Source organism: Salvelinus alpinus, chromosome 18 (genome assembly GCF_045679555.1).
Source record: "Salvelinus alpinus chromosome 18, SLU_Salpinus.1, whole genome shotgun sequence".
In the NCBI taxonomy this organism is placed as follows: domain Eukaryota; kingdom Metazoa; phylum Chordata; class Actinopteri; order Salmoniformes; family Salmonidae; genus Salvelinus; species Salvelinus alpinus.
Window position 1 is genome coordinate 22,331,489 of NC_092103.1, and position 24,828 is coordinate 22,356,316.

Below are 24,828 nucleotides of genomic sequence, written 5' to 3' on the forward strand. Positions count from 1 at the left end.
TAGAGAATGAGTGGGAGACAGACCTTGACCGAGACAGGCAGTCTGTTGTCTCTGAAGGCTTGGAAGCTGAAGCTGCGTGGCTGCTGAGTGGCCTTCCTCACAGGCACCAGGTTCCCAGAGCACTCCAGGTGCAGCGGCATGCCCTCCATCACCTTAGGGTGGCGACAGAGAGTCAGGGGAGAAAAATCCTCCATTGCCTTCAATGGATTATTTACACAAATGTCTGAGTTATGTGAACATATTTAAATATAGTAGAACCTACTGACACACACTAAAACCCTTTCCCCTGACCCTTGCCCCTTGCTGACCTCTATATCCCTGCTTCGTGCCACCTCGCTGAAGTTCTCGTGCAGCTCCAGGGTTTTGTCCATCTTGTCGTCGGTCATGCAGTAGCAGCGTAGGCGGCCCTCGCGCGCCTCATTCATTTTTGCGAATATCACAAACTTGGCCATGTAGGGCACTGCCATCAGCTCCCGGTACAGCAGGTTGGCGAAGGTCACCACCTCGGCCGTGCGAGGGCAGTCTGCCAGCCAGAACCTGGGCAGAGGATGAGAGGAGAGATGACGCACAGAGAAGGGTGATGGATAGTCGTTAGAGAGAGTGGGTGTTGTGTTAAAGAGTAAAAGTAATGGAAAGTCAGGTGTTCCATATCGTCAGTGGGTGGAACTCAATGTGGTTTGGCACAGGATGAGGTTACATCTGGCTATATGCATTGGGTAAATAGTATCAGGGTGTTCTGCTTCATACATTTTGTATAACCTCTAAAGGAGAGTGCATGGCTGACTGTTGTGAGTGTGAATTAGGACACACCTTGCGGAGACGTTGGTGGTGAAGTTGGCGCAGTTGTTGGCGTACATCAGCTTGGTGGTGCCAGTGATATCCTCCCATTGGGCAGGTGCTGTTCCACCTGGGAGACAAAGGACTGTTTCATCTCTCTCTTTTTATACACCTCCACTTCCTCTTTCCCTCTCTTTCCCCTCAGAGACCTGCTATTGTCCCTGTACCGCTTTCATAAAACTGACTGGCTTGGGTCGTGATGCTTTTTGTTGGTCAGCACTAGTTCTCTCGCCTTCACCCCTGTCCTAACACTCACTTATGTTGGCAATGAACGCTATTGGCCATGAATCAGTTGTTAAGGGTATAATTAAACTCAACGCCGGACCGTACCAATGACACTGCAGAGGAGGCGCAGGCTGGTGGTGTCCCCATCCCCAGCGTCACGTGGACTCTCCCTCCAAGAAGGGGGCAGTGGGATACGTAATCCGATTGGCCGGTGGAACTTGCGTCGTCGTGGCTCTACCGTGACCACTGGACTGAAGGTCGCTTGGTTACCAAGCTGTCGAGTCAGCAGCTCGTCTGGGATTGGCTGAGCCTGAAGAGGGAGAGGAAAGAAGGGAGAGGAGAAAGAGTGAGAGAAAAGAGAAAGGGATAAAGGAGAAAGGACAGGTGATGCATTAAAATGGGAGACAAAAATAGGAATAAATATAACATAATTAGTTTCGAACTTTCTGTCTCACATTACTCGCCCTCCGGAGCACAGTCAACAAACTATTATTAAGACAAACTCACACATATTCAGACAACATAATACATAGTCCTACCTGAACATACTGTACATCTAACCAATGGACAAAAAGTGCACACAATCATACTCACACATAAAACCAAGTAACATGCACATTTGAATATCAGTTCATCATCTTTGTCAGCGTAGCAGGATTTAGCTCAGGGAACTGAAGTGTGAAGAAAAAAAGAAAAAGACAACATTCATACATGCAAAAATGCTATATGACAACTACAGTGTACAAAAAATTAAGCGATATGGGACACAGATTCAGCAAGAAATATAACAACAAACTGTGGTCATGGAAAAATAAAACGAATCCAGCTTCAGTATTTGGAGGTAGTCAGCATTCCTGAGTGCCAGTTTCTATGTGTATATTCCATAGTCAGTTTGATGCATTAGCCAGCTCCATTGTTGCTGTGGTGCCAACCTTGCTTGTTTGGCAGGGCAGACAGCACTGATTAAGTAAGCTAAACAGAGCAGCTACCTGCCAAGATGTCCCATTCAATCAAACTTGATTGAATACAGTCCTGGGACAGCTCTTTGTAAGAGCAGTGCAGAAAGCATTATTCACTCCTGCATGAAAACCTGCATTTCCATAAAGTCCTCTTTAAAAAGACAGAATCCAGAGGAGGGATGTTCGGTGTCTGAAACTGCTGAACATATCTCTGCTGCTCTCTCCCCTCCTCTTTATCTTCCTCATCCTCTTCCTCACCTGCAGCCCCAGCCGCACTCTCTTGGTGACCGCTGTCTCAGGGAAGATGGCCTGGACATGAGGGACCAGGTTACTGGTCAGCTGACCTCCCTCTGGGCCAATCAGGTCGCTCTCCTGCTGGACGCGGGACACCACAGCGAAGTAGAGGGGGAAGTCAGTGGAGATAATTCGGCGGATTCTCTTCTTCTCCAACTCCTCGTGACTCTCCAGGTCTGAGGGAGGGGCGGCAGAGAGAGAGGCATATGGATTAGGTTTGTGTATAAGTATGTTTTGTGTGTATAACATTGTTGTTCAAATGATATACTGTAGACTACTTAAATGTGTGGTACATGTGAATAGTCTGTCCTTAGATAGACAGGATAGTGCATGAAGATGCAGCTGGCTCTGCTTTAGGGGGATGACATTTATCATTGTTACACTGACCTTCATCCATGCCATTCAAAATGGTCTCCAGCACCTCGTCGCCATAGCGATTGCGATGCTCCTTCCAGACAGAGCCGTTCTCACTGCGCAGAACCACCAGCTCCCGGTCCCCTCGACCCAGAGCAGCAAAGTGGGGAATCTCCACTATCACTGGCCTATAGAGACATTACCACTCTACATTAACATACTATTATTATACTATACAGGGCTTGATATTAACTTTTTTAGCCACTTGTAGGACTGATTTTGTACTTGTCCAAAAGCTCAAGCCACTTGGTCTGTAACACCATTTTTACATAATTGTATAATGCAAGGAACCACTTTACAAAATAAAATACATTACTACCTTTTTTACCATAGAGAATCAGACAAAAATGTAGGCTGCCTATTGGCTTCTTTGCATATTCAAGCCTGTCTCAAAATACAACACTGCCCCTTTAAGGCTCTCCTGGAGGATGGTTGGCCACCCTTGATAGCCTATAAAATTATAATTACAATCAAATGCGACCCGTTTCAGGAAGCTAGTCATATGTCGCACGTCACTACTTCACAGGAAAGGCATTTGAACGTTTTTTGTCAGAAATCCGTTCTGGAACATGTGAATGTTCATGTGCCTTAATAACAAACGTGTATGTCATCTGTAAATACAAATAAAATGGTTAAATTACGAGTTTTAGCCACGGATTGGCTGAGAAAATGGATGGGCTGGACATGCCGAGAGATGAGATCGGATTGGTCTGTCATGTAGCATGCTTCTGTCTATAACATGAGCTGCTTAGTATGTGTAAATAATCCTTGCTACCACGGCTTTTCTGAAAGATATATGTTAGCCATGGAGAACTGCAAAAATGTTGCCACTGCTCTCAACAACATTGCTGCCCTGAATTTAGCAGGCGCTACCGACATCAGTGGGAAAAAGTTGTGATGGACTACTTTCTGCAAACAATCACTTTGAACCAGAGTGACTTGACACAACTCGGACCAAACAAGCTGTACAAACAAAACCTCTTTAAGGAATACCTAGGATAGGATAAAGTAATCCTTCTAACCCCCCCCCCCCCCCTTAAAAGAGTTAGATGCACTATTGTAAAGTGGTTGTTCCACTGGATATCATAAGGTGAATGCACCAATTTGTAAGTCGCTCTGGATAAGAGCGTCTGCTAAATGACTTAAATGTAATGTAAATGTAAAACTGAGTTAAAGGGGTTACAGTCTGCCGCGAAGCGTTCATCCATGTACACGTGTAAGAGTCTAGCTACATTTTCAGATATTATACGTTTCTAATTTTGTCAGAAAGTGTCACGCCCCGGCCTTAGTTATCTTTGTTTTCTTTATTATTTTAGTTAGGTCAGGGTGTGACATGGGGGATGTATGTGTTTTGTATTGTCTAGGGGTTTTGTATGTTTATGGGGCAGTGTCTAGTCTAGGTGTATGTATGTCTATGGTTGCCTAGATTGGTTCTCAATTAGAGACAGCTGTCTATTGTTGTCTCTGATTGGGAACCATATTTAGGCAGCCATATTCATTAGGTAGTTCGTGGGTGATTGTCTATGTCTATGTGTAAGTTGCCTGTGTCTGCACTTGTTTAAATTATAGCTTCACGTTCGTTTGTTGTTTTGTAAGTCTGTTAAGTATTCTTTGTTACGTTATAATAAATTAGAAGAATGTATTTATATCACGCTGGGCTTTGGTCCTCTCTTCAATGTTACGACGAACGTGACAGAAAGTAGTTTTCATTACAGGTTAAAATGTACTAACTTGCAGGCTAGCTAGCTGACGTTACATGTATGATATGTGTAGTAATATTATTCGTATCTCAGAAATCCATTTGCATTGCTAGTTATAGCCTAATATTAGCTAGCTAGCTAGCTAGTTGGTAAGTTTTAGCTACCTGCAGATTCATATTACATCATTTCATGCATGGTGGCTAGCTATGACAAATAATTTTGTATTGCTAGTAGTATGGGTTGGGATTATGGTTAATTGTTTAGCTAGCTAGCTAGCTAGCTACATGTCTAAATAAAAGACTCCAGATGATTATATGACCCATCAAGTTAGCCAGGTGTATCTGGGGGTGATTATGGCCATCTATTTAAATACATGGACTTGTGTATATGTCTAGACTATAGTGACACATCCACTTAGCTAGATGTGGCTGGAGGGTGGTTATAGACTTTCTATTACATGACCTATCAATTTAGACAAGTGTGCCTGGGTAAGCATCATCTAATAATGATAAGATATTCTTATCTGGACACTTTCTATTTTTTATATTGCTACTATGCAAGTAACCATTTCACTGTACCATTTACACCTTCTGTATACTTTGCATATGACAATTACACTTAGATTTTATTTGATATAGTGTGTGTTTACCAGAGACTGTCATGTGAAAAACAACATGACCTGCACCAAAGTCAGATTAGGATATAGGCCAAGGACCAGATCAAGTGTATTTTTACCTGGAGTTTTTCCATATTGTTAGCTACTACTTTCACCAATTTTAGTCTTGACATCTTTGGTTGTTTGCTGCACTACCTTACCCACTCTGTTTACCACATGGCCTCACATGTGGATACTTAAAGAGATGGGTGGGGCTAAGGCTTAACAGGGTGTGAACGATGCTGAATAGGTGTAGACAAAGAAGAGGTCTCCAGTAGGTGTACCAGAACATTCAAGAGCCGTTTTCTCAAAAGTGGGGTTAAAAGCTTATCAACTTTCAAAGCAGAATTACTTTCCCATTGTTCCTCAACTGCATTATATGATATACCATTTTGTAGGTCTGAGTCTGTACTTTTATTTACTGGAAAAAAACACAATATCAAATTTTGCAACATATGACCGAATTCAGGTCGGTCACAAATACTTGTAATGTCTTTATAAAATAAATCCCTCCAGGGCTCGAAATTAAGGGCATCCCGTCATCCCTGGGATGATAGAAAAATATGTATACAGTTCAAAACAGTCTTCTGGGACAGCTCTGCGATGACAGATCCAAAAATCATAAAACCACTGCAAATTAAAACATTTAGAAAAGCAATGAGGCTGATGCAACAAATCAGACCGTTTAGCTTAACATTTTGATACAGTTGTATTTGTTCATATTATAAGCTCAACAACGCACACATGGCTGTAGGCTATGCGCAAACGTTCCAAAATGCAATTACCACATGCGCGAGCGGTTTCATGTGACAGATGAAAATATCCTTTTCGAAATGAATAAAGAGGGGTCTCCAGTCTCAAGATGCATCAACTAGCATGGGTTACTAGGATTATGAAAGTAAAGGAAAGTTGATTTGAAAACCAATAGAACATGGAAAAATGCTGTTTTCAAAGGCATATTAAGTGTTTAAAGTAACTCCCTCAACATTTCTATAGTCGCATTTTGTCAAGGGTACTTTGAAACAAGGTAAGACATGCTTCCAAAAATGACAGTTTTTAGTTTTAAACAATTAAGTTTATAGTTTTAAATTGTTTCAACATGCTGATCGCCTCTGCCGTTCCTAGGAGGGGTGAGTCACTTGAGTGGGTTGAGTCCCTGACGTGATCTTCCTGTCCGGGTTGGCGCACCCCCCTTGGGTTGTGCCGTGGCGGAGATCTTTGTGGGCTATACGCTTTGTGGATCTTTGTGGGCCTTGTCTCAGGATGGTAAGTTGGTGGTTGAAGGTATCCCTCAAGTGGTGTGGGGGCTGTGCTTTCGCAAAGTGGGTGGGTTTATATCCTGCCTGTTTGGCCCTGTCCGGGGGTATTGTCGGATGGGGCCTCAGTGTCTCCCGACCCCTCCTGTCTCAGCCTCCAGTATTTATGTGGCAGTAGTTTATGTGTCGGGCACTAGGGTCAGTCTGTTATATCTGGAGGATTTCTCCTGTATTATCCGGTGTCATGTGTGAATTTAAGTGTGCTTTCTCTAATTCTCTCTCACTTTCTCTCTCTCTTTCTCTTTTCTTTCTTTCTTTCTTTCTTTCTTTCTTTCTTTCTTTCTTTCTTTCTTTCTTTCTTTCTTTCTTTCTTTCTTTCTTTCTTTCTTTCTTTCTTTCTTTCCCTCTCTCGGAGGACCTGAGCACTAGGACCATGCCTCAGGACTACCTGGCCTGATGACACCTTGCTGTCCCCAGTCCACCTGGCCGTGCTTCTGCTTCAATTTCAACTGTTCTGCCTGTGGCTATGGAACCCTGACCTGTTCACCGGACGTGCTACCTGTCCCAGACCTGCTGTTTTCAACTCTCTAGAGACAGCAGGAGCGGTAGAGATACTATGATCGGCTATGAAAAGCCAACTGACATTTACTCCTGAGGTGCTGACCTGTTGCACCCTTGACAACCACTGTGATTATTATTATTTGACCCTGCTGGTCATCTATGAACATTTGAACATCTTGGCCATGTTCTGTTATAATCTCCACCCGGCACATCCAGAAGAGGACTGGCCACACCTCATAGCCTGGTTACTCTCTCGGTTTTTTCCTAGGTTCTGGCCTTTCAAGGGAGTTTTTCCTAGCCACCGTGCTTCTACATTGCTTGCTGTTTGGGGTTTTAGGCTGGATTTCTGTACAGCACTTTGTGACATTAGCTGATGTAAGAAGGGCTTTATAAATACATTTGATTGATTGATTGCTCAGATTCCAGGTGGGTGATGTGCAGTGCACAACAGGCACTATCAAGCCTTTAGACGTTAATTATCCTTCATTATGTTTTTCAAACATGACACTAGCCTATATATATGTAATTAAAAGTCTCATTAAAGTTTGGCTAAATTTTCTGTCCCCTCATGTCAGCATCGGTTTTGACATGAGGCTGTGGTCAATATGCATATCACCTACACTTTGACATGTAGGCTTTTTTATTTATGTATATGAAACATTTATTTGAAAATTATTCCAATGTATGCCTCTCTGATCCAATTATGAACAGAGTAATTGTTTGACATTGTGATTTTTGTGTGATTAATGTATTTGAATCTATTGTGATTAATGCTCCTAAAAAGTTTTTCCCCCCCTATAAAACAATCGTCACTATCACTCTCCACTGGACATTGAAATGCAAGATTCCCACTGTCCCATCAAATACAGGGTGATTGACTGACATATATACATATGCACACATTTGCACACACACTTACTCTAAGAACTGCATACTGGAGGGCCCCAGGGAGATGATACGGCTGGCCAGGCCCTCTCCCTCCACTAGCGGGGGAGGGGTGGTGAGTTTCTGGGGTTTGACCAGACGACAGGTGATACGGGTAGGGGCTGCACAGGTCCGAGGGGGGATGATGACACGCAGCCCGTGGTGTCTGCTGCCACGCATGGAGCCCCCCCGGGCATCCACCATGAAACTGACCAGGAACCTGAACAGCAACCAATGAGAACCACCATTATTGAGAGAATAACTATCCAACCGTGCTTCATTCAACATCATCATCCATTCAACACTAAATCACAAAACAGTCATAATGACCCCGTAAAAGGGATGCAATCACACTGAATGGAAGAAATATGAAGAAAGCTGCAGATTCGTTATACTTGTAATGTGTTAGTATTGTGTGTAATAGGGTGTACAGGTTTTGTAGTGCATAAGCACTGTAGATGGAGTAAACTGACCCTGTGTGTATAGGGCTGGCCACTGGGCTGACGTTGTCGGAGGTCTCTGTAGCAGGACTGCTGGGGATCAGAGAGTCCTCATCATAGTCCTTAGGCAGGGGGACAGGGGTGTGCTGTGGAGACCGAGGGAGGGAGAGAGAGAGAGCACTTTCTAATCATCAGCATTAGCAACTGCGTTTGATGAGATAAATCTACCACCTGTTTCCAATCAAATGAATAACTCTTTTAAACATTACCCCCTCCAGCAGGACGGTCTCTGGGGACACGCATGGGATTCTGGGAATAGCAGGAGAGTATGGCCTACACCAAAAAAAAGAAAGAGATAAAAGAAGTGAGTGGGCCAAAGAGGAATATGGTAGAAAATCCTTTCCCTCACATTTCAGGACATTTCCTCAGATGACTGGACTCTGATGCACAACGTGTTCAGACCGACCCTGGCGCTGTCACTTACGTGGTACCCAGTCCACCCTCAAAGTCTCTCAGGGTCTTCTTAGGGGACAGGAAATCATCATCCTGGTCCTTGAGGTCGTCAAGCTTCAGGTAGCGAGCACCATCCATCCCCAGCAACTCATCACCTACAGAGCACAGGCAGGCAGGCAGGCAGGCAGACAGACAGACAGACAGACAGACAGACAGACAGACAGACAGACAGACAGACAGACAGACAGACAGACAGACAGACAGACAGACAGACAGACAGACAGACAGAGACAAGTCAATAGAGAGTCTACACTGTCATATTAGCCACAATACCACTACCCACTGCCGCCCACCGTCCATCCATTTCCACATATAGTAACATCACCAAGCAGTTTCAGATCGATCAAAGCAATGGAGTCAAACCGACAACAACCAGAGCCCATGGAGACCAATGGAAAAACAAGACGATTGACAACACAGAATAGAACACACACTGCATGGTCCCCAGCATGGCACCTGGTTGGTTACAGCTTTAGTGAGCAGGCCCATTAGAGATTGGATTTCTGTATGGGAGGGAAAGCCTTGATTACTGGAAAATGTTCATATAACTACAAGCCGTTACAGAGAGGTATACACACAGTCAACGTGTTTTTGCTGTTCCTTGAGTGCTTCTCAGCTGGAGTTGTATCTGTGTAATTAGTCTGTTGATCAATTAAACACTGCCGGACTGGACCCGTCAGTGGCAGAACGGTAAAGGAAAATGTCATGACCACATCACATGCCAATAAAACACTGACATTGTTGTTACATTGAGCATAGAGGAAGAGAGAGAGAAAAGAGAGGGGAAAGAGAGAGAGAGAGAAAGAGAAGAGGATAGCAGGAAGAATATAAGAGAAAGTGAGAGAGTTATAAAGAGAGATTGATAGAGAATAGAGAATGAGAAAGTGCTTGCAATGAAGGCACAATTGCACGAGCCAACAGATGACCGGACAAAACAAAGAGACGGACACAGTCCTACCTAATGTTAGCGCTGCAATGCCTACAAAACAAATGGAAAAAGGCATTGTTTAGGCTTGTCATCTAACCACTAGGCAGGTAGCCTAGTGGTTAGTGTTGGACTAGTAACGAAAGGTTGCAAGATCGAATCCCTGCGCTGACAAGCTAAAAATCTGTCGTTCTGCCCCTGAACAAGGCAGTTAATCCACTGTTCCTAGGCCGTCATTGAAAATAAGAATTTGTTCTTAACTGACTTGCCTAGTTAAATAAATAAAAGTTTCAGTCTCATGGCAGTGCTTGACCTTTTTCTCTAGTCTTCGGTCCTCTGCCATGACACTGAACCGGGGCTGACAATCACAAGACACACAGAAGTACTATTTCTGACAGAAAGCCTTACGAGCTAAGAATAAACGTGTCTCGGGAGTGCACCAACCTACCCTCATCCTCTGAAACGTCCAATATCTCATCCACTGTCTCAGGGAAACTCATCCGATGTTTCTCTGTGGTGATCTGGGAAAAGTGAAGAGAAGGAGAGAGAAATGAGTGCTATCATCTGACATGCTCAAATACATCATTCCAGTTAAAATGTTATTGTACTGTAGGTCAGAGATTCACAGAATACACAAACCCACTAGTAACCACGTGAAGTGCTGCTCACCACGGAAACGGCCTCCTCTGTGACCAACTTCAGCACATCAATGACAGAGATGTAACCCAGACGCTTGGCGATGCCCAGAGGAGAAGTCCCATTCTACCACAGAGAACAGAGACAGACAGGAGACACACAGATCAGACACCAGAAGAAGCCTGTAGATGGAAGCATGATGGAAGGAGAGTAGAGGAAAGCAATGAGGGGATAATGTGAAGAAGTGAAGAAGAGAATATATAGTAAAGGAAAAGCAGATCTAGAGGAGAAGGGTGGAATGGAGGGATGAGGAAAAGGAAGAAGGGTGTGTTTACAGTGGTGATGTCGTTGGGCTGGGCTCCGTGTTTGAGCAGCAGGGTAACGATGTCAGTATGACCCTGCTGGGCGGCCTGGTGCAGGGGAGTGTAGCCCACCTAGAGGAGGGGTGGAGAGGGGGAGCATAGAGAGAGAGAGAGAGTTTGAGTGCTACGGTAAATGCAAGATTGCTGACATTGACAAAACGTTATTCAATATAAATTCCATGTCCAATCTAATGTAATTGGAGTGAAGGCGGAAGTGACGTGAGGCAGGGCAGAGCCACACTAACAGGTGCCATGTGTAAGGAGGAGTGTAGCAGCAGCGTCTCACTCTGGTCTTGCTGTTCACATGAGCCTGCTGCTGCAGGAGGAACTTCACCATCTTGATGTTGCCATAGTGACAGGCCACGTGAAGCGCTGTGTAGCCCATCTGAAAGAGAGATGGAGAGCGAGAGAGAGAGGGAGGGAGAGAGAGACAGAGAGAAAATAGTGAGAGTTGGCAGTGTTTCAATGGCCTCATTACTGCCTCATTATAAACAGCTTGGTGGCTTTGTTGTACCAGTCCTAGCAGTAAAACATATTTGAGAGTGTGGATGCTGTATGAAAGTATTGGATATGACATGCCATCATAGTGTGTGGTACATTATACTGCTTATAATGAACCCCACTCTACTGAATGTAACAAAAGGACTACATTACACTACATTACAAAACTGTTCTGGTTTTATACTCTATTATGAGGTGTGTGGTTAATATCATATGTATGCCTTACCCGTGAGGCTGCGTAGACTGATGCCCCCTGTTTGACCAGGGTATCTGCTATCCCTACGTGACCTTCCTGGGCCACCAGGTGCAGAGGGGTCAGTCCATTCTGATAGACACAGTGGGAACAGGAGGCTGTTGGTCAGTCTGTTCACTAACCAGCTCTGAGTCAGTCTGAGTCACAGTGGACCGTCAAATATGTACCACAGCATGCATGCTATACTAGTAGGTAATTACAGTAACCGGTTTGACACAGTGATGAAAACATCATGCCCTGTAGGCCCTCAACACTTTATCTTACCATATGTCTATCAAACCCTGTGTAACTTAGCTAGCTATCCCTGAAAGTTTGCCTCAAACCCTGCTAAGGTCAGAGATGAATTGTTCCTCTCTCTGGTCCAGTACCTTGTTCCCCAGGTTGACGTTAGCCTGTTTGGAGATGAGCAGGGCCACCATGTCCGGCCGGCCCTCCTGGGAGGCCAGGTGGAGGGGCGTGACCCCCTGGAGGGACTCAGCGTTGGCAGAGGCTCCGTACTGCAGCAGGCAGCCGGCCACCTCCACCTGGTTCTGCTTGGCTGCAATGTGCAGGGGAGTGTAGCCATTCTGTAGACAGACACAGGAGTCAGCAGGGGAAATGCAATGGATCATCAATGGGTGTGTCATATTATCATATTGTACAATGATCCTGAAAAGGGGGGGGGGTATACAGTATAGTAATGCGTGTGGTGTGTGTGTTACATTGTTCCTCTTACCCGGGCAGTGCTGTGTGCGTTGCCTCCCTTGCTAACCAGCAGCTTGGCCACGTCCAGATTGTTGTGATGGACGGCCACATGTAGAGGAGTCAGGCCATTCTGCTTGGACACACATACACACATCTACTGTCACTAGCTATTGAAATAACAGAATATCAGCCTGCCTTTGTGGGCGCATAACGTTTCTAAAATGGTGGGACACAGTGATTCCTTTTGGGCTGTGATTAAAGACGGTCAGTGCTAAGAATAGAAGGTTTATTTGTTACTTGGGTCACAGGAAAGTTCCATAAGCTTTATGGGGGGTCACAGCATTGATAAGTATGCCTAACACTGATAAAAAGCACAAGACAGTCCATGCTGTGTTGCAGTGTGTTCTTCATACCTTTCCAGCCGTGTTGGGATTGGCTCCTCTCTCCAGCAGCAGCTCAACCACATCCACCTTGCCGTACTTACAGGCCACATGGAGAGGAGTGAAGCCTTTCTGCTTGGACACACAAACACACATTCAGCATGAGCAGGAGAACTAAAAGAGGTCAGGTGTGAAGGGATTAGGATTGAGATTGAATGAGTTTGAGAGAGAAATGGGGTTAGAGAGAACGAGAAAGAGAGAAAGAGAGAGAGAGTGAGAGAGACATAGAGAGAGAGCGAGAGAGAGAGAGAGAGACATAAAGAGAGAAAGAGAGAGAGAGAGAGACAAAGAGAGAAAGAGAGAGAGAGAGAGATACAGAGACAGAGACAGAGAGAGAGAGAGAAAAAGTCAGTAAATTAAAGGAGAACCTTTGTCATCTTGGTTTGTTGGGCCGCCCCATCCAGGAGGATGCGGGTGGTGTGGGTGTGTCCCTCGCGGGCGGCGATGTGTAAGGGGGTGTGGCCAGCTGTGGTAGCCGAGTCGGGATTGGCCTTGTGCTCCAGGAGCAGCTTGACCAGCTCCTTATGTCCCATACGGGCTGCACAGTGGAGAGGGGTCTGGTCATCCTAGAGAGACAGGGATGGAGAGAAAGAGTGAGAGTGAGGAGAAACAGAGGTTGGAATGATAACTGTATCTAGCGAGCAGTAACAGTGAGGTATTTGTGCAGTGTATGGTGTTGTAGACTGGTGTTGTAGACTGTAGTTGAAGAAAATGTGTATTCCAGCCAGGACAAAGATTGTTGTAAAACATTAGGACGTACATACAGTAGATGTGTGCAGTATGTATGGTTGCATGACAGTGTGTGCAGTACCTTAGCCTTTGCATCCACCTGTGCTGTGTTCTGCAACAGGAACAGAGCCACCTCACAGTGGCCTGCCCTGGATGCCATGTGGAGGGGTGTCTCCACTTTCTGTTACACAAACCCAGTTCAGAGGTCACATAGCCTGTCACAACCACTCTGCCATTAAACACATGACTATGCTATGTAATATCAATAACACACATAAAATATCACTATACACACAGAGACCAGGCCTTAGTCATCAAATTATTATTAATTTATGGACCAGATACCAATCCATCTACCATAACCTTTGCTGGTGTTCATTTCAACATTTCAACAAGTTACTACTAGTCAATCAGAGTGTGATGGAAATGTCCCCCCCGTGTCAGGAATAAAGGTTATGAAGGGGGTTCTCTCACCACATTGGAGGCGTTGGGTGAAGCTCCTCTATGGAGCAGGTTCTTCACAATGTTCAGGTGCCCCATGAAGGCTGCTACATGAAGAGGGGTCAGACCAGACTAATGGGAGAGAGAAACAGGGGGCATATGAAGAGAGAGGAGAGTTAAGGGTTAAGGGTAATAACAATTCATTACCATTACGCTTACATTTACACCTCCAGATATTTTGTAATGACAGAATTGACACCCAACAATTTCAACAATAACAAAAAGTACAGCTTGTCCTGAGAACCCCAACAAGTCCCATTGCTCTTCAAAAGAGTGTTATCTCACCTCTGTGACGGCCTCCAGGGAGGCAGAGTGTTTCAGCAGAAGGTCCATGGAGCGCATGTGGTTCTTCTTACAGGCAATGTGGAGGGGAGTGAACCCATTCTGAACACAATATAAAAACACAGACCGAAAATGTAACAAATTCAGCATAGGGTTGTGTTTAGTATGCACAAAATGGGAGAACACATTCAGAAATGGTACTGCCTGTACTTGTCCAATAATGCTTATTCGTATCTCATAATGTTTTCTACTCTTTGTGCCTGCTGTACGCAACCCAGTTATAAAGGTTCAGTAAGCCTGACCAATGGACATCTCCAGTACACCTCACACACTAAGCACCAGTATACAGAAATAGAAGGACACTTAGAAGAGCTGCTGACCAGTGCACGTGCGTTGGCCTTGGCCCCCTTGTCCAGCAGCACTTTGGCCATGCGGTGGTGACCACAGTGGGCCGCCACGTGTAGAGGGGTCAGGTGGTCCAGCGTGATGTCATCGATCTCAGCGTTGTACTGGAGGAGCTGCCTCACACAGTCCATGTGGTCTCCCTGGGCCGCCATGTGGATGGGGGACAGGCCATTCTGGAGGGGAGAGAGGGAGGACCGGGAAAGATATAAAAGGAATGAAAGGGAAACAAAGAGAAGAGCAGTGTAAGACCTTTGAGAGAAGAAAGCATCTATAAATTCATAATACTGAAATAAGTGACGCATCAGCGTAGTTGGCAGAGGATCATTTGGCATTGTTTACTGCTAAAATTGCAAGTGAGTGTGATATCGTGCCAAAGTGGCCATAAAGTATGGCCCTTTATTTTCCCTAGAGTGGCCACGAGAGGCCTCTGGCTGACCTTGGTCTTGGCCTGGATGGGAGCCCCCAGGTCCAGCAGGAGATCGATGATCCTGACATGACCGTTCCTGGCCGCACAGTGCAGAGGGGTCAGCTCATCCTAAATAGATGGAAGGAGCCAGGTAGGGTTCAAAAGTATTCAAGTCAAATGGCAGAAAGAAGAGGAGGAGGAGGAAGAAGAGGAGGAGCAAGTGTAGGGTTACAGTACCTTGGTCATGGCATCTATCTGGGCCCCTCTGTCCAGCAAAAGTCGAACCATGATCGCATTACCCCTCCTGGAGGCTATGTGTAGGGGGGTGATACCATTCTGAGAAAGGGGAAAGAACAATTTCTAAATCAATTTAATCAAAGACTCTCCTGTTAGGAAATGGGGTCTTTGAGGGACTATGTTATCAATGTCATGGTTAAGGCAGTAGCGGTGAGGGTTAATGAACTGACCTTGGGAGTAAAGTTTACATTGGCGCCTCTGTTTATTAGCAGTTGGGCCACACTCAGGTTCTCATAGTGAGCCGCAATGTGGAGAGGAGTGAAGCCAGTCTACAGACAGACAAAGATAGAGAGAGAAACAGAGAGACAGAGTGAGAAACAGAGAAAGAAAGAGAGAGAGATAAAAGAGATAGAGACAGAAAGAGAGAGAGAGACAGAGAGAGAAATGAAGAGACAGAAAAAGAGACAGAGAGAGAGATACAGATAGAGACAGAGAGAGAGAAAGATATTTTTTTATCTTATTTTCATAATCCATGTTTGCAGGCAGCTTTTGATGGCAGCTTTTTTGTTTATTCATGTAATCACTTTTGTTGCTATTGTTTTTCTCCAAGTCAACACAACAGTGTTATGACTGATTATTTCAGCTAACGACATCAGCATATTAAGGCTTAATGAGTCATCACAGTCACACACACACACACACACACACACACACACACACACACACACACACACACACACACACACACACACACACACACACACACACACACACACACACACACACACACACACACACACACACACACACACACACACAGTGAATAGTACCTTGCTGAGGACGTCAGGGTTAGGGTCGTTCTGCAGCAGCACTGCGGCAGTGCGTGTGTCGTCGTTGCGTGCAGCGATGTGCAGGGCAGGCAGACGGACCTTGCCCTTGGTGCCGTAGTTGATGAGCAGGGCCACCACGTTCTCATGACCCTGCTGAAGAGCCACCGCCAGCGGCGTGAACCCATCCTGGCAGACAGGGTGAGAGAGGGGAGGGAGCAGAAGGGATGGGTGGTCGGGGTAAAAAGGGAGGAAGGGGGAGAGGGGAGGACAGAGGGAGAGGTAGCGAGGCAGTAAAGTAAGAAGGGGTAAAGAGGAGGAGGGGAGGGAGAAGGTAAGCAAGGTCAACGAGAGACAACAAGGGAGTAGGAGGAAAAGAGGGTGAGGTGGAAAGGGAGACAAGCCAAATGATAATGGAGGGGGTGAGAGACGGGTAAGTAGAGGGAGAGGAAGAGAGAGAGAAAGAAAATAAAGATAGTAGCAAATTTGAGACAATGTACATTGAGATTACTGTAATAGAAAGATGAGAGAAAGTTAATGTAGCATTGTCTATTGGACTGAATCCAATACACATCTGAGAAACAGCTAAATGTCTGTTTGCTTTGTGGGCTTTCACTCACCTCTGTTGGAAGGCTCTGATTGGCTCCGTTCTCTAGCAGAAACTTTACTACATCTAAGTGGTTCTCTTGAGCAGCCATGTATAGGGGACTGAAGCCTTTCTGTAAGGAAGAGGAACATGGCGCATGGTTACCAGCAACACACACAAATATACATGCACATAAACCCCCCCCCCCCCCCCCCCAGGTAACGGTAATGTGCAGTATAATGTCCCAGATGACTCACCTGTGACTGGGAATTGACGTTGGCTCCATAGTTGACGAGCTCAGCCACCACTCTCTCCTGGCCTGCCAACGCAGCGATATGGAGGGCAGTGTTCCCTTTCTGGAGGTGACAGACACACATACACAAACATTGTTTCATTAAGGTTGTGAATGACTGGCATTAGTGCCACATTAAACACGGCTGGAGTAGCATGACACAGGAACACAGGGAGCTATGTTGTGACATGGTTATGTATTCGCGCGTACACACACACACGCGCACACACACACACACACACCCACCCACCAACCCTCCCACCCACCCACCCACCCACCCACCCACCCACCCACCCACACACACACACACACACACACACACACACACACACACACACACACACACACACACACACACACACACACACACACACACACACACACACACACAGAGGGAGCAGAGAGCAGCCTAATGACCAAAATCTCTATTTAAAAAGCTTCATTAACGAAACACAGCTCAGAAATAATGAGTTATCATTAGATAGATATGTGTTAGATTAAACTAGATATATGTTTACAGGCCAATCAAATGAGCGGAATAAGTCATAAGCATGTGTATAAGCTTATAATACATGTGGTTGATCCTGTCTGTAAACAGCCTGTTATATAGCTAGCTGGTGAATATCTCAATCAGAAGTCAGAGTTAGGTGCTATGCATCTGTGGTACAGTATGTGAGTGGAGTCATGGTAAGCAGTGAGCAGTGTGTGAGTAGTACCTTAGTTGTGGTCTCCAGGACAATGCCAGCGTGTAGTAGCCCCAGGACCATCTTGACGTGGCCTTCTTTAGAGGCCAGATGCAAACCGTTGAGCCCATTCTGCAGTGACAGCAGTGGAAATCAGCAGTGACCACACAGAACCATCAGAACAAATCGTCAGCCTACAGAGCGAGCATCTATAACATGGATTTCTGAGCAGTAGATATACAGTACTAAGAATAACAAGCAGAGAAACTCAAAACCCACAGTGGTTAGAAGCAGCACGAAAATATTTCAGAAGATAAACAACCTTAAGATTGTTTCAGTCGGGTCTCAAAGGAAGCAGAGAGCATGGATTTATTTCAGGCTTGTCTGGGTGTACAGCTGCAGAATCAGACAGTCTAACAGTCTGTGCCTGTCTCTGCTCTGACAGCCTGCAGTACCGTGACTGGCCACAGTTTGCAAAGCACACTGGTCCCTCTACTGCCCTTACTGCCCTCAAACTGCAGTGTCACTCAATTCACGTGGATAACACACGCACGGGGGAGACAAACACACATGCACGCAAGCGCAAACGCACACACAAATCACCGGTGTGTTTCTGTGAGCTGGCTGGAGTCTGCTGGATTGTAGATAGGGCAGGGGCAGGTTGGCAGGCTGACATGTAAAACCCTGAATCCTAGGATTTTCTAGAACAGCAGCAGTAGCACCAACTTTTAGCATAGCTATATGCTCTACTTCAACTCCAATCCTAATTTTAACACATATACAAAACATAGAAAATGTGTATGTTGACATACACACATCACATACCCACGTACAGTGCATTTGGAAAGTATTCAGACCCCTTGACTTTTTCCACATTTTGTTATGTTACAGCCTTATTCTAAAATTGATAGTTTTTCCCCCCTCATCAATCTACACACAAAACCCCGTAATGACAAAGCAAAAACGGGTTTTTAGACATTTTTGCAAATGTATTAAAAATAAAAAAACGAAATATCACATTTAGATAAGTATTCAGACCCTTTACTCAGTACTTTGTCGAAGCACCTTTGGCAGTGATTACAGCTTTGAGTCTTCTTGCTTTGAGTCTTCTTTGGTATGACACTACAAGCTTGGCACACCTGTATTTGGGGAATTCTCCCATTCTTCTCTGCAGATCCTCTCAAGCTCTGTCAGGTTGGATGGGGAGCATTGCTGCACAGCTATTTTCAGGTCTCTCCAGAGATGTTATTGTAGATCGGGTTCATGTCCGGGCTCTGGCTGAGCCACTCAATGACATACAGAGACTTGTCCTGAAGCTACTCCAGCGTTGTCTTGGCTGTGTGCTTAGGGTCGTTGTCCTGTTGGAAAGTAAACCTTCGCCCCAGTCTGAGGTAGGCTTTCATCAAGGATCTCTCTGTATTTTGATCAGTTCATCTGTCCCTCGATCCTGACTAGTCTCCCAGTCCCTGCCGCTGAAAAACATCCCCACAGCATGATGCTACCACCACCATGCTTCACCGTCGGGATGGTGCCAAGTTTCTTCCAGACGTAACGCTTGGCATTCAGGCCAAAGAGTTCAATCTTGGTCTCATGAGACCAGACAAGCTTGTTTCTCATGGTCTGAGAGTCCTTTAGGTGCCTTTTGGCAAACTCCAAGCAGGCCGTCACGTGCTTTTTACTGAGGAGTGGCTTCCTTCTGGCCACTCTACCATAAAGGCCTGATTGTTGGGGTGCTGCGGAGATGGTTGTCCTTCTGGAAGGTTCTCCCATCTCCACAGAGGAAGTCTGGAGCTCGGTCAGAGTGACTATCGGGTTCTTGGTCACCTCCCTGACCAAGGCCCTTCTCCGCCAATTGCTCTAGAAAGAGTCTTGGTGGTTCCAAACTTCTTCCATTTAAGAATGATGGAGGCTACGGTGTTCTTGGGGACCTTCAATGCTGCAGAAATGTTTTGGTACATTTCCCCAGACCTGTGCCTCGACACAATCCTGTCTTGGAGCTCTATGGACAATTCCTTCGACCTCATGGCTTGGTTTTTGCTCGGACATGCACTGTGAACTGGGACCTTATATAGACAGGTGTGTGCCTTTCCAAATCATGTCCAATCAATTGAATTTACCACAGGTGGACTCCAATGGAGTTGTAGAAACATCAAGGATGATGAATGCACCTGAGCTCAATTTTGATTCTCATAGCAAAGGGTCTGAATACTTATGTAAATCAGGTATCTGATTTTTATCTTTAATAAATTGCAAAACATTTCTACTTTTTTTTGCTTTGTCATTATGGGGTTTTGTGTGTAGATTGATGAGGGGAATTTAAAAAAAATGATTTTAGAATAAATAAGGCTGTAACATAACAGAATGTGGAAAAAGGGAAGGGGTCTGAATACTTTCTGAAGGCAGTGTAGACACACATGCTGCAAAGAATGCACACTAAAGCACACATTCTCATTTGTATGATAGCTCTACCTCTGATCCTAGCCTTAGCCAGGAGTGGTATTATTAGAGTGGCAGTATTATCTGGTGTAGAGATTGTGGTATTCGTTTTATTGACGGCTTGGTGCCATGGTTGTTTCTGTGAATGGTGCTGAGGGGTTGCAGTAGCAGGCTGCAGGCTGTAGGCTTACAGAGTGGGTGTGCATTCCCCAAGCTGCCCTAAGTGGTTATGTGTACAAACTGAACTCCCTTCCATTCACCAAAGTACTGATGAAAAATACATAACAGATTCACTTCCACTTGAGCTAGCGTTCACTCACAAATGTAACACAACTGTATGTTCAAAACAGAAACTAAAACTACATGCTTAGCTATTCTTTACATGTGATGTTATTTAAACACTGGATATATTGCTAATTCTATATATTTTTTCATTAAGGTTGTGAATGACTGGCATTAGTGCCACAGTAAACACGGCTGGAGTAGCATGACACAGGAACACAGGGGGCAATGTGGTGACATGGTTATACATGCGTGCGTGCACACACACACGCACGCACGCACGCACGCACGCACGCACGCACGCACGCACACACACACACACACACACACACACACACACACACACACACACACACACACACACACACACACACACACACACACACACACACTGAGACAATGAACTACACGTTTATCTAGGCTAGACTTGACTGTTAATGACTGTGTTTGGCCGAAAACAAATAATGTCATCTATAAAAACCACAATTTATAATTTCATCTTCATAAAGTCTGATTAAATAAATGTTTTACGAGACAACACATTTATTCTCTTGCCTAGAGCCCCTGTGTACCAGACAGTGACCTTGGGCAGCATGAGGGATCTCTGATGTACCTGATTGGATGTGTTGATGTCTATTCCATTCTTGATGTGGTCCAAAGCCTTGTCCAGGTTCCCTGAACGGGCCGCACGGAGAAAACTGGTGGCAGCATCCGCCTGGAGAGGAAGAGAACACAATCAGAGATAGACAATGACAAAGATAAAGAGAGAGAGAGAAGAAGTGAGAGACAGACAATTAGTCTGGTTGTACATTCCAGGGCTAACACGAGACAAAAAAGTTCACATTAACCAATTCCATTTTCTGAAAAAATGAAAAACATAGGCATAACAGTATAACAGCTGCTTGGTCGTCCAGGATCTACAATAGTAGGTCAGAGACATTCTTCAATATCATTCTATTCTTCGAAACTACTCAGTATTCTGCTGTCTTAGAGTCTAAAAATGGCTGACAAGCCAAAGTGGTGAGGCTGCCCCTCACTAGGAGTTTGGCAGCTATCCATAGCAGAGAACATGCTGTCTGACTTCTAAAGCCTCTGTGAAAGTGATGTGTTTCACCTCTGCCACCATGATCAGCCAGACAGGGAGATTCTAACATGGCTGCCTAATACTGTAGTCCAGAATTCAGTCTCCGTCTTGAGGCGAGGTATTATATAGATTCTATACAGTGTGCCTACTCACCTCCAGCCACACAGCTACAGAGGGTTTTACATGGAACCAAAAAGGTTTCTACCTGGAACCAAAAAAGTTTCTCCTATGGGAACCCTTTAGGAACCCTTTTTTCTAAGAGTGTAGAAGACATTTTCCTCTGCTCTTTGTTTCTCTTTCCCACCCATTTCTCTCTGCCACTCCCCTCTATCTCCTTCCTGTTTCTCCCTGTGACCCATCTCTCTGCATCCCTTTATCCACCTTATCTCTCCTTTTCCTTGTGGCCTTAACATACTCTCTCTCTCTCTCTCTCTCTCTCTCTCTCTCTCTCTCTCTCTCTCTCTCTCTCTCTCTCTCTCTCTCTCTCTCTCTCTCTCTCTCTCTCTCTCTCTCTCTCTCTCTCTCTCTCTCTCTCTCTCTCTCTCTCTCTCTCTCTCTCTCTCTCTCTCTCTCTCTCTCTCTCTCTCGCTCTCTATCTACTGTGTTCAATCCCAGTGGGAGGGGGTGTAAGCTGCTCCTTTCTTTCACTCCCCCTCTCCTCGCTCTCTCTCTTCCTCAGTAATGTATGGATGATGGATCCAGGCTGAGGTCTTCCCAGCATAAAACTAACACTATGCAGTGTGTGTATTTTCATTCAGTCTCAGGTAATGTGTTAGATAAGCTGCTATTACCAAGATATAATGTGTCCTCCCTCATACACACTTCATTTGTACAATTGAAAATCAATAAATATGTATTGCGCACACATGGGTACTGGAACATATTTCTGATATATTTCAAACAGGAAGTAGAAATATAAACTCACCGGACAGTTTATTAGGTAAATCACCCCGGTCATGAAAATGGATCGCTCCTACAGACAGTGAGTCACGTGGCCATGGCTTGCTATATAAAGCAGGCAGACAGCCATCGAAGCATTCAGTTACTGTTTGATTTAACATTAGAATGGGAAAAACAAGTGAAAAAAGAGACTTGGAGCGTGGTATGATCGTTGGTGCCAGGTGCACCTAATCCAGTATCTCAGAAACGGCCTCCCTCCTGAGCTTTTTATGCACGACAACGTCTAGGGTTTATCGAGAATGGTGCGACAAACAAAAAAACATCCAGTCAGTGGCAGTGCTGTGGGCGAAAAGAGAGAGAGTTCGAAGGAGAATGGCAAGAATCGTGCAAGTGAAAAGGCGGGACACAAACAGACAAATAAACGGTGCAGTACAACAGTGGTGTGCAGAACGGCATCTCTGAACGCACAACTTGTTGATCCTTGTCATGGATGGGCTATTGCAGAAGACGATCACAACAGGTTCCACTCCTATCAGCTAAAAACAAGAAGAAGCATCTCCAGTGGGCATGCGATCACCAACACTGGACAATTGAGGAGTGGAAAAACATCGCCTGGAACGGGCTGTTCACAGCATGAAAGTACCGCCGTCCAATGTGCATCAACTGCGTGATGCCATCGTGTCAGCATGGACAAACATCCCTGAGAAACATTTGCGACACCTTTTAGAATGCCTCAAATAATTCCGAATGTTCTGGAAACAACGAGCGGGTCCGACCTGTTACTAAATAGGTGTACCTAATAAACTGGCCGATGAGCGTATATTGCATTCACATCTGATATGCATGATCAGTTCCACCATTTTAAGGCTTTTTCTGTTATCTCATTCTGACCTACAGTAGCTAAGGGGTAGCCTGAGAGTTAATATGATCTACAGTTGAAGTCGGAAGTTTACATACACCTTAGTCAAATACATTTAAACACAGTTTTTCACAGTTCCTGACATTAAATCCTAGTAAAAATTCCCTGTCTTAGGTCAGTTAGGATCACCAATTTATTTTAAGAATGTGAAATGTCAGAATAATAGTAGAGAGAATGATTTATTTCAGCTTTTATTTCTTTCATCACATTCTCAGTGGGTCAGAAGTTTACATACACTCAATTAGTATTTGGTAGCATTGACTTAACTTTTTTTTTTTAAACTTGGGTCAAACGTTTTGGGTAGCCTTCCACAAGCTTCCCACAATAAGTTGGGTGCATTTTGGCCCCCAATACCTTGACTTTGTTGTCCTTAATCCATTTTGCCACAACTTTGGAAGTATGCTTGGGGTCATTGTCCATTTGAAGACCCATTTGCGACCAAGCTTTAACTTCCTGTCACGCCCGTCGTTTAAATAAGTGGACCAAGGCGCAGCGTGAGTAGAGTTCCACATATTTATTATAGTGAACTTCCAAACAACAACAAAGATTAACGAACGCGCAAATACGTAGCGCACATAGGCATAAACTCTAAACAATATCCCACATCGCAGGTGGGAAAAGGAACACACTAAGTATGATCCCCAATTATAGGCAACGATATTCAGCTGCCTCTAATTGGGAACCATACTCACACACCAACATAGAACTAAAATAACTAGAAAACCCCCTAGTCACGCTCTGACTTATTACACCATAGAGAACCCAGAGGGCTCTCTATGGTCAGGGCGTGACAGTAACCCCCCCCCCCCCCCCCCCAAAGGTGCGGACTCCGACCGCAAAACCTGAACCTAGACGGGGAGGGTTAGGGTGGGCAACTAGCGTCGGTGGCGGCTCCGGTGCGGGACGTAGCACCCGCTCAGACCACGTATCCGGCCATGAAGCCGGGCTGAACGCCGTGCCCGGACTGGGCACCGGAGCAGAGGAAGGCTCCGGCCATGGAGCAGGACTGGACGCAGTGCCTGGACTGGGCACCGGCGCAGATGACGGCTCCAGCCATGGCACCGGCGCAGGAAGCTCCGGCCCGTGGACCGTCACTGGAAGCTCTGGACTGTAGACCGTCGCTGGAGACTCAGGCCTGGTGACACACTCTTCAGGGCGAGTGCGGGAAGCCGGCACAGGACGTACCGGGATGGGAAGGCGCACTGGAGGCCTGGTGTGTGGAGCCGGCACAGGTTTCACCGGACTGATGACACGCTCTTCAGGGTGAGCGTGGGGAGCCGGCACAGGACGTTCCGGGCTGGGGAGGCTCACTGGAGGCCTGGTGCGTGGAGTCGGCACAGGTTTCACCGGACTGATGACACGCTCTTCAGGGCGAGTGCGGGGAGCCGGCACAGGACGTACCGGGCTGGGGAGGCGCACTGGAGGCCTGGTGCGTGGAGCCGGCACAGGTTTCACCGGACTGATGACACACTCGAGAGGTCTCTATGGTCAGGGCGTGACACTTCCTGACTGATGTCTTGAGATGTTGCTTCAATATATCCACATCATTTTCCTCCCTCATTATGCCATCTGTTTTGTGAAGTGCACCAGTCTCTCCTGCAGCAAAGCACCCCCACAACATGATGCTGCCACCCCCGTGCTTCACGGTTGGGAAGATGTTCTTCGGCTTGCAAGCCTCCC

At 45.7% G+C, this 24,828-nt stretch overlaps 1 protein-coding gene across 13 annotated transcripts in view; it reads right to left on the bottom strand.

The window, feature by feature from the left end:
- The window catches only part of LOC139544008 (ankyrin-1-like), a 108,380-nt gene that overhangs the window by 16,598 nt on the left and 66,954 nt on the right, over positions 1–24,828 (bottom strand). For 8 of the 13 annotated variants that reach the window (XM_071350659.1, XM_071350658.1, XM_071350652.1 and 5 more), the window contains exons 2-33: positions 20,859–20,960; positions 17,561–17,659; positions 16,810–16,908; positions 16,587–16,685; positions 15,970–16,155; positions 15,370–15,468; positions 15,140–15,238; positions 14,933–15,031; positions 14,472–14,669; positions 14,095–14,193; positions 13,783–13,881; positions 13,391–13,489; positions 12,948–13,145; positions 12,553–12,654; positions 12,171–12,272; positions 11,824–12,021; positions 11,429–11,527; positions 10,988–11,086; positions 10,675–10,773; positions 10,373–10,465; positions 10,152–10,224; positions 9,737–9,757; positions 8,750–8,873; positions 8,535–8,598; positions 8,299–8,411; positions 7,821–8,045; positions 2,703–2,857; positions 2,280–2,491; positions 1,168–1,372; positions 811–907; positions 309–537; positions 24–152 (exon numbers count right to left, since the gene is read on the bottom strand). In XM_071350659.1, the coding sequence (XP_071206760.1) occupies positions 24–152; positions 309–537; positions 811–907; positions 1,168–1,372; positions 2,280–2,491; positions 2,703–2,857; positions 7,821–8,045; positions 8,299–8,411; positions 8,535–8,598; positions 8,750–8,873; positions 9,737–9,757; positions 10,152–10,224; positions 10,373–10,465; positions 10,675–10,773; positions 10,988–11,086; positions 11,429–11,527; positions 11,824–12,021; positions 12,171–12,272; positions 12,553–12,654; positions 12,948–13,145; positions 13,391–13,489; positions 13,783–13,881; positions 14,095–14,193; positions 14,472–14,669; positions 14,933–15,031; positions 15,140–15,238; positions 15,370–15,468; positions 15,970–16,155; positions 16,587–16,685; positions 16,810–16,908; positions 17,561–17,659; positions 20,859–20,960 (4,014 nt within the window). The remainder of the gene's footprint in view (positions 1–23; positions 153–308; positions 538–810; positions 908–1,167; positions 1,373–2,279; positions 2,492–2,702; positions 2,858–7,820; positions 8,046–8,298; positions 8,412–8,534; positions 8,599–8,749; positions 8,874–9,736; positions 9,758–10,151; positions 10,225–10,372; positions 10,466–10,674; positions 10,774–10,987; positions 11,087–11,428; positions 11,528–11,823; positions 12,022–12,170; positions 12,273–12,552; positions 12,655–12,947; positions 13,146–13,390; positions 13,490–13,782; positions 13,882–14,094; positions 14,194–14,471; positions 14,670–14,932; positions 15,032–15,139; positions 15,239–15,369; positions 15,469–15,969; positions 16,156–16,586; positions 16,686–16,809; positions 16,909–17,560; positions 17,660–20,858; positions 20,961–24,828) is intronic. The other 5 variants (XM_071350656.1, XM_071350661.1, XM_071350655.1 and 2 more) reach the window with 4 other exon arrangements.